At 41.8% G+C, this 10,000-nt stretch overlaps 1 protein-coding gene across 2 annotated transcripts in view; it reads left to right on the top strand.

Annotated features, from left to right (window-relative positions):
- Positions 1-10,000, top strand: part of S6kII (Ribosomal protein S6 kinase II) — a 1,295,804-nt gene that overhangs the window by 521,607 nt on the left and 764,197 nt on the right. For both annotated transcript variants that reach the window (XM_076174453.1, XM_076174454.1), the window contains exon 2: positions 954-992. In XM_076174453.1, coding sequence (XP_076030568.1) covers positions 954-992 — 39 coding nt within the window. The remainder of the gene's footprint in view (positions 1-953; positions 993-10,000) is intronic.

Genomic DNA, 10,000 nt, shown 5'->3' with positions numbered 1-10,000 from the left:
GGAAGTGGATGAAGGAGGAAGGATGAAGGAGGACTTGGATTACTGGAGGAGGATGGAGGTGAATGTGTGGGTGAGAGGAAGAGAGTCTCACTGGAGTATGGACTGAAGGCAACCCTTCCTTTGGGGGGAGAATTTTTCGAAGCTGAATGGAACGGCGCTACAAATGGTTCAAATATTATGATAGATTGCACATACGGCTCTTTTAGCGTTTTCGTAAAAGCCTGTCCTTACTATGTATAGATTTTATTCTCTTGTTGTCTTTAATGTTACAGTAAAATACACAAAACCTCAAAATACAAAGTAGATATATGAAAACAATATAGTTATCTACTATTTTCCTTAGTAATCAGAACCTTTCATAATAATTTTTCACCCGCCAGAGCAGCGTTTCCCAACATTTTCCGACCTAGTTATGGACCAAAAGGTCTCCTGTCGGCGTGATCCTTTGTAATCCATAGCACCCCCTGTTCTCATGTCTAAGGAGTCCAGCACCCCTATCTTCTTGTTATTAGAAGGATAAATCAAAGTGAAGTGTACTGCTCGGTGATTTATTTTCTTGATTCCTTAGAACTGAAACAAATTGACTATATTGTTTGTAGGAGAAATAAAAACACCCTAGAAAAATAAAATGGCATAGAAAAAGTCAAATATGCACAACTAGGTAATCAAAGATACATATATCAATGTGATTTTTGTGTGCATCAATTCCCAGCATCTCCTATAATTGATTTCAGCACCCCCAGGTTTGGAAACGCTGCCCTAGAAGTAGGAAGGGAGGGAGAGAGGGAAGTAGGGAGCGAATGAGGTAAGTAGATAGGGAGGGAAGGAGGTAGGGAGGGAAATGTAGGTAGGGAGGAAGGGAGGTAGGGATTCCCCAACTGCTTGAGAACCCCCATTGTGATATATCGGTGGAAAACCTATTAAAGTGTTCTCTCTCTTTTCTCTCTTTCCAGGCCCGGAGCAGCACGGAGGACATGGTCATCGATGAGGACGTAAGTACTGCAGTGAAATTTGCTGTGAAAACAGCCCTTAAGAGTGATTGTGTGATTGTACAATCGTGCCACACCTACAGTGAAGTTATAAGCCTCCTTTCAAAGGAACACAAGTCCATAGTTATACATAAGGAAAATACGTGAAGTGTGTATATATATATATATATATATATATATATATATATATATATATATATATATATATATATATATATATATATATATTTATTTCATGTATATGTAACTCGAGCATACAAATATATAAGAAAAATTGCGCTCAATTTATATCTCTCTTGATAGCCTAGTTGGTAAGTCACTACAGCACTTGTCATGAGGATGCTGGGGTTCGAGTCCTTGGCAGTACCACATTTCAATTTCTGCATGTCGGCCTAGATGGCTTAGAATTAAAGTGCATTGTGGTTGTTAATATATATATGTATATATATATATGTGTATATGTATATATATATATTATGTATATATATGCAGTCATTACATTTGGCAATGTGCAAGTTTTCAGAACGTTTTGTATAACGTCATGCCTATATGGCTTAAAATGAAATGAGTGGCCTTTGGAATAGTATGGGATAGTCAACAGACTTTGTAACATATTTGACCAATTTTTTCACAATCCTTTTATCACTCGAGTAAGCAAAACTGGAAAGATTGAGAGGTCCTCTTTTAATTGGATTTGATGCTGCAAATGAGATGTTGTCTGAGTGGCCCTAATGTTGTGTGCGTTCGCCGACATAAGTGGCCAGACACACACAGATTCGAGTGATGTATGTAATTACCCTGCATTAGCACACTGCCCGAAGAGAGAGGCTGGGGAGATAATGTGGAAAGAGATTGAAGAGAAAAGAGAGAAGACGAAACATGAGAGACAAAAGTGGTTGAAGAGGAAGAGAGGTTGGGGAGTAATGTGGAAAGAGAAAAGAGAGAGAGAAGGCAAAACATGAGGAGAGACAAAAGTGGTTGAAGAGGAAGAGAGAGGTTGGGGAGATAATGTGGAAATAGACGAAAGAGAAAAGAGAGAGAAGGCCATGAGGAGAGACAAAAGTGGATGAAGAGGAAGAGAGATGAGATGTTGGGGAGATAATGTGGAAAGAGACGATAGAGAAAAGAGAGAGAAGGCGAAACATTAGGAGAGACAAAAGTGGTTGAAGAGGAGAGACGAAAAGAGAAGAAAACAGGAGAGGGAGAAAGAGTGAGGGGACAAAGAGAGAGAGAGAGAAGGCGAAACATTAGGAGAGACAAAAGTGGTTGAAGAGGAGAGACGAAAAGAGAAGAAAACAGGAGAGGGAGAAAGAGTGAGGGGACAAAGAGAGAGAGAGACAGAGTGAGGAGACAAAGAGGAAGAGAGAGAGAGAGATGAGGAGGGGACAAATGTGATTGAAGAAGAGAAACGAAAAGAGAAGAAAGCAGGAGAGGAAGAAAGAGTGAGGGGACAAAGAGAGAGAGAGAGAGAGAGAGAACATGAGAACAAATATTGGAAGAGACTGTAAGAGACCGTAAGACCTACACTAGGCAGTTCAAAGTCCCTTTACCACCAGTCATCCTTATCCAAAAAGTTTTTTGTTTTTTATTTTTTTCTTAAAATAAATTGTTTTAGCACTCACTGTAGATCATAATTTAAGTCTATTCCATTCGTCAACCACTCAGTTGGTAAATCAGTTCCTGCCAATTTCACTCTTAAACCTAGGCCTTATGGTCTCTTGCAGTCTCCTTAATTTTTATGTTCTTAGACTTTTGAGACCTTGATGGAGTGGGGGAGTCACTGGGATAAGAGGGTGGAGCGCGAATAGTCGAGGGACGAAAATATGTCACCGACGGACAAAAGCCCACCACATTTTCCTCAATTGTGAAATGTTCTGTAAGATTTTTTAACTTCGCCTATGGGTTTGAGCCAAATTATCGTCTCGCTTTCTCCCACACAATCCATTTTAAACACACATATCACATACACATAAGCTCTTGAAATTTTACCATTTATATTGCCGTTGATAATATTTTTTATTTTAATACGACATTGTCCTGTTGTCCCAAGATAGATTGAAAGTCTCTAAGCTTTTATTGCAGTGGATCCCAAACTAGGGGGCGCGACCCCCTCAGAGAGGCATGAGGAGGATACAAGAGGGGCGGCGTGACGTCATTGTTCAAAAATCAGTTTAATAACAATAATTAAATCATTTCAAGAACATGTATCTGACGTTACATACGTGGAAAGTATAATTCTGTCAGTGACCCCAACCCATTTTCTATGAAGATAGGAAAGTGCTAAGATATAGATAGAGAGATATATAATTCTATGTAAATACGAAAAAGGTGGGGGGTGGGGGGTATGCTGGAAGCAGAGATGGGACGCCATATTGGATGATTCGGAAACCACTGCCTTATTAGGTCAAGGAGATCTCTCCACTTGAAGAGAATGAAGTACTTGGTGGAAGCCAGAATTTTGGAAGTCTGAATTCACGCCATGACTAAGAATTCAGTCGTGAGGACGAACTAGTACTACTTCTACTACTGCTACTTCTTCTTCTTTTTCTTCTTCAGCTTCTTCTTCTTAAGCTTTTCTTCTTCATCTTCTTCTAATTCTTCTTCTAATTCTTCTTCTTCTTCTAATTCTTCTTCTTCTTCAGCTTCTTTTCCTCTTTTTTTTTCTCATAATAGCTTGTCTAGAAAGGCTCCTGGTTCTGCGGGCGCCACTGATAGTTAATGGTCGTGGCCACCGAGGCTGGTCTCGAGAGGACTCTTTGAAAAGAGACAAAAGCGCCATAAATCGAGGCCATTCCCCCGCACTGGAGATTTGAAGACCATTTTCGTTCGCCAACGCTCGTTACTTCAAAGAGAGAATGCAACGGTCACGAAATTTGAAATTTAACGGATTTGAGTTTTGAAATTTGATGATCGGTTTTCGAAGCTGAAAGTCCTTCAGTAGTGCAAATAAAATTGACTGTGCGGAGAATTTCAAGAGAGAGACAGAGAGAGAGAGAGAAAGAAAGAAAGAGAAAGAGAGGTGGAAGGAGAGAGGATGAAAGTTAGTTGGAAAAAGAAAATAGGAAACTGAGCAGGACAGAGAGAGGTGGAAGGAGAAAGCATGGAAGTTAAATGGAAAAGGAAAATAGGAAACTGAGAGAGAGAGAGAGAGAAGGGTGGAAGGAGAGAGAATGAAACTTAGATGGAAAAGGAAAATAGGAAATTGAGTAGGAGAGGTAGGGTGAGAGGGAGAGAGAGAGAGAGAGAGAAAGAGAGAGAGAGAGAGAGAGAGAGAGAGAGAGAGAGAGAGAGAGAGAGAGAGAGAGAGAATGAAATTTAGATGGAAAAGGAAAATAGGAAATTGAGTAGGAGAGGGAGGGTGAGAGAGAGAGAGAGTGCGAGTTAAATAGAAAAGGAGACTATAAAAACTTGCGAATAAGAAAGACCTGGAAAACACACACACACACACATACACACACACACACACACACACACACACACACACACACACACACACACACACACACACACACACACACATATGCAATGTATACATATGTACACATGTGCATACATATACAAAAGATGTAATGCATACTCATTGAATGAAACCGACTTGTTTGGAATCGATCTCAGGCCACACAGAGAGGTCGTCAACACGGGACTAATTGAGGTCAACAAACTCGGCAACGTCGTGTAACACGACACTCCACGGATCTGCCTCTCGTTCGATCCAGGTCACCCTCTCGGCCTAATGAAAGAAGTGTCCTGAGTGCTGTGACGCGACAGTTTCCAAACACTCGTCATCCAGAAACAGAGGGGCATCCCCGACACTTTTACTGGTTACGAGTTAAGGACCCCCCCCTATGTGAAATGGACCCTCGACTCAAAATAGATATTTTCCTATCGAAAAATGGATAACACTTTAATATTTTATATACATTGTTTATTACAATACTTAACTTATCTACCCTAATGAAAATTAATTTCATATTTCAGTGGTGGGTCCGTTTTCTATAAGGGGGGGTCTATTTTCCGCTTTGGAAAATAGACCCCGGGTCCATTTTCTGCTATAGACAATGGACCCCAGGTCCAATTTTTAGGGGTCGTTCCATATTCCATTTTACACAGTATACGGACGACGATGGGTAACATAGTGACGGTGACAGCGGCGGTGGCGGTTGCGGTGGCGGTTGCGGAGGTGGCGGTTGCGGAGGCGGTGATGACAACGACGAGAATGATGATCAAAACGGCGCCCTGCCTGAGGCAGTGACGTCGCGGCGGGAGACCTCGAAGAAAGGTCACGGTGCCATCTCGTCTGAAGTTTCGGCGGCAAAGGTCAAAGGTCAAAGAAGGTCATTGAGGTCTTGATGAGGCGCAGCTGTCTCTGGTGCACACTTGGCGGCGGTCTGGGGTCCGCGTGTTCCTGGGCTGCCAAAACCACGAAGAGTCTGCATTGTTTCTTTTAAGCCAGCGGTTCTCAACCTTTATGACTTCATTCCCCCCACTTTCATGAATTCTCGACGTTCGGGTGGATCACTTTCATTTTTCTCCCAAATCCCAACCCGCAATATATATATATATATAGATAAATAAATAAATGAAATAAATTATAAATAAATAAAATAAATAGATAAATAAATGAATAGAAATAAACAAATTAAATAAGTTGAATAAATGAATAAAAAGATATATGTATATATAGTATACTGTATATATATATATATATATATATATATATATATATATATATATATATATATATATATTATATATATATGCAACGTTAGTGAAGATTACCTCTTGGCTTTATTACAAAGTTAATAATCATAATTATCTCGACCAATTCTTGTGATACGCTTAACTTTCATCACTAAACTACAAAAGACTTAGCGAACGCCAACAGATCACGTTCCCACTAAATTCTTGCCATGACCTCCGGGAGGCTGAGGACCGCTGCTTTAAGCAGTAGATAGTGTCTGCCTTCGTGATGCCTTGACCTTCGCCATTCGTCTCACGGCCACGTGTACCCGGGGTTCGAACGTCCACCGGTGACTGTCCCATCTGAAGGCTGTCGGAACACGTGGGGCAAAGGTGATGACATCGACTCTGGCTAAGAGCTATCTAAGCGTGTGTGTGTGTGTGTTTGTGTGTGTGTGTGTATGTGTGTCTGGGTGGATGGGTGAGGATGTGTGTCTGTATAATTCACCACGGTCTTGGAGCATGTGTTGAACTCTTGATCAACAGGTTTTACTCTCCCGGAAGAAAGCTCAGAACTCGTATACGACCGACCTATGGGTAATGCTGTGACCTTACACACACACACGCCGAACTCCCCCCCCCACGAGAGTTGGAGTAACTACTTACAGCGTAGCGATACTGAAATAGTTTCAACCCTGGGCGGGATTCGAACTCGGACCGCTGTAGCAGCGGTTGCAAACGCTACCACTGTCCCGTCGAGTGTATGTGTGTGGGTGTGGGTGTGTTTAAGTAGAAATAGAATGAGGAAAATCCACCAAGACGAGGTATTTTTAGTCCACAGTTCAGGAAATATTAAATTGCTTAAAGACGAGATACTCGAGCATTACTGGAATGCTGGGCTTCATCCAGACAGTATATCGTTTGGGACCAGGAAAAGTATGCAGCTTCTGTTGCTGGTAAGAGAAACGGGGAGGCAAGATTGAGAAAAAATGTTGAGTGAGAGAAGAAGGAGAAGAAGAATGATGGTGATGAAGATCGAGAAAAAGAAGGGAGAAGAAGGAAGAAGAAAAAGCAGAAGAATGAGGAGGAGAAGAAGAGCAAGGAGAAAAAGAAGAAGGGAGAAGGGAAAAACAGGAAGAAGAGGAAGGAGAAAAAGAACGGAGAAGGAAGAAGAAGAAGGAAAAAGCAGGAAGAAGAGGCAGAAGAAGAATGAGGAGAAGAAGAGGAAGGAAAAGAAGAAGACAAAGAAAAAAGAAGAGAGAAGATAAGAGAAGATGGATGCAAAACCTCAAAGAAGAATCCGAAGGAGACGCAAGAGCCCCAGGCAAGTACGTGACCTACTGTAGAACGAAAGTTGGAAGAGGACTTCGATGGTCGAGTTCGGGACTCTGCGTTCTTCGGGAGAACTCTTGTGTGTGGAGTCGAACGTCTTCAGCACGAGAACGGGGAAGAGATGGCGAAGTATTCTTAAACTAAATGTGGAAAGGAAGTAGGAAGAGGAAATAGAGCATAAGACCCCAACCACAGCTAGCAACCACAGTCGGACGAAAGAATGAAAGCTGAGTAAGCGAATCTATATATTTCGACTGCTAACTGCAATCCTCTTCAGTAGTACAAAATGGTAGGAGGATGCTATCTTAAGTAACAACCTCTTACAAAGGAAGAGGAACTAGGGGAAGGATTGAATATTACTATCCTCTCTAGTGACCTGAGGATGAGTGAGGGTATGGTATTTACTCCTTTCCTAGTTCCTTTTCCTGTTTAAGACAAAATCCTCTTCCCACTTTGTACCATTGAAGAGGATTGCAGTTAGCAGTCGAAATATACAGATTCTCTGATTCAACTCTTTCTTCGATCTGTGGTGCTAGTTGTGATTTACAAACGTGTTACTACATTTTTCACCAGTGATAAGACCCTAAGATTGGAGGAGACTGCAAGAGACCATAAGGCCTACACTAGGCAGTTCCATGCCCCATACCACATGTCACCCTTATTCTATAAAGTTATCTTCTTTTAAAACAACCCATAGCGGATATGCGAACCACTTTGGCTGTGTAGAAGTTTCTCATTGGCTGAATAAAATCGCCTGCCGACAGCCAGAACAGAAGCATGAGTTGTGAATAAGAATATAACTGTGCGGCCACACCGCACGCGGTTTGCTAGGAGGGTAGCGGGATGTCTAGCGGGTCAGAGGGAAGAACAAACACATGTTATCAAATTCAAGTGTCCACACCGGACGCGGATAGCGGGTTCTCTCCAAACTTATCCGCTACCCGCGGCCGGTATGGCCACTCGTATTGGATAACATGTGTTTGTTCTTGCCTCTGTCCCGCTAGGCGTCCCGCTACCCTCTACCCTCCCAGCAAACCGCGTCCGGTATGGCCACTCGTATTAGATAACATGTGTTTGTTCTTGCCTCTCTGACCCGCTAGGCGTCCCGCTACCCTCTACCCTCCCAGCAAGCCGCGTGCAGTATGGCCGCACCCTAAGGGTTGTTTGAGAAAGTTGACAGCATCTCATAAGAAGGGGGTTTCTTCTCGGCTGAATAGAACCATCTGGCGTGAATCTTTGATAAAAAAAAATCGTGATTATCATTGAAAGAGTTGAAGGAATGGATGGAACTCTGTCAACCTCCATATAGCAAGATGCGTGCGCGCGAGCGTGTATTTTCCTTGTATTTTACGGGAAGAGAGCTATGCTCGTAGTGTCCCGCTTTTGTATCTTTCCGTTTCCAGTTTGTTCTTAAAGTTATGTATAGTTTTAGCACTCACTGTTTCCTCATTCAGTTTGTTACAGATATATCACTGTGTGTGTGTGTGCGTGTGTGTGCGCGCGCGTGTGTGTGTTTGTGTTTGTCTATAACCAGATCTGAGCTTATGAATAATTTAGATTGCATGTATAAATAGGAGTAATCTCGGTGGAAGCTTATCTTGATAATATATCTTGAAGTGTTTGTGTCAATAATGAAGAAAAATAAACACGGACTATACGTCTGGGTGTGAGTAATTGCGCTGTGTATGTGTGTGTGTGTGATTCACCATGGTCTTTGGATCACGTGTTGGACTCGTGATCGAAAGCTATTTCCCTACCGAAAGAGAACTCGGAGCTCATATATGACCGATCTATGGGTAATGCTGTGACCTTATACGCACACACACACCCAACTCCCCGCCCACGTGAGTTGGAGTGTGCGTGTGTGTGTGCGTGTGTATCTCTTTCTCGTTTCTCTCTCTCTCTCTCTCTCTGTCTGTCTGTCTGTCTGTCTGTCTCCCTCCCTCACTCTCCCTCTCTCTCTCCCTCTCTCTCTTTCTCTTCTCTGTCCTATCTCTCTCTCTCTCTCTCTCTCTGTGTGTGTGTTTCTGTGTGTGTGTGTGTGTGTATATGTGTATGCGTGCATGTGTGATTCACCGTGGTCTTTGGATCACGTATTGGACTCGTGTGTGTGTGTGTGTGTGTGTGTGTGTGTGTGTGTGTGTGTGTGTGTGTGTGTGTGTGTGTTCGTCTGTTTCGCCCAATATTCGTGTTTATGTTTCGCCACTGTCGAAGATCACGCTTTTGACTCGTGATCAACAGCTATTACTCTCCCGGATGAGAGTTCATATGTTTCCCGATCTGCGTATGCGGGCGTGTGCATGTACGTATGCATGTATGTATGTATGTACGTATGTGTGTGTGTGTGCATGTCTACACTCAACAACATTGATTATATATAACCATTTCCCTGTTCCACTTCCTGTCTCTGCCCTTAATTTCCTCCCGCAATATTATTTTTTCGACTTACATAACTAGTTTATGTTCTCATAAATTTCTATTTTCCTTTGATGCTCGACAAATGTTCCCATCTTCATTTTATTTATAGTTGAAAAGGTGGGGGAGGATTGTGGGAGATGTCTTAAAGAAAGAAAACGTATGTAGACTGCTGTACTATGAGAGAAGACGGAGTCTTCAGGGGTGACTATAGTTTTCATATTTCTTGGTATCTGTTGATACATTTTGTTTTCCATGATACTTATATCCAGAAATATATATGTTTGTACATACATACATATGTGTATGTATATATATATATATATATATATATATATATATATGTTAATAATAATGATAATAATACATAATAATATATACTCGTATATCTGAGGGATACGTCTATATACTCCATATTTTTTCCAAAATATATGCTGTGTAGTTTCTTTTTCTTTCTTCATTACTTCGACATTCTTCACCTCACAGCATCTTACTGCCCTACCCTCTGATCTTCCTTGTCCTTCTTCCCATTCTCCTCCTCCTACTATTAATCCTTTTCTCCTCCTTTCCCTTCACTTCCCTTT

The sequence above is a fragment of the Oratosquilla oratoria genome, chromosome 36 (assembly GCF_046742065.1).
Source record: "Oratosquilla oratoria isolate Oo_2021 chromosome 36, ASM4674206v1, whole genome shotgun sequence".
Lineage (NCBI taxonomy): Eukaryota > Metazoa > Arthropoda > Malacostraca > Stomatopoda > Squillidae > Oratosquilla > Oratosquilla oratoria.
This window is presented reverse-complemented; position numbering and strand designations above follow the sequence as displayed.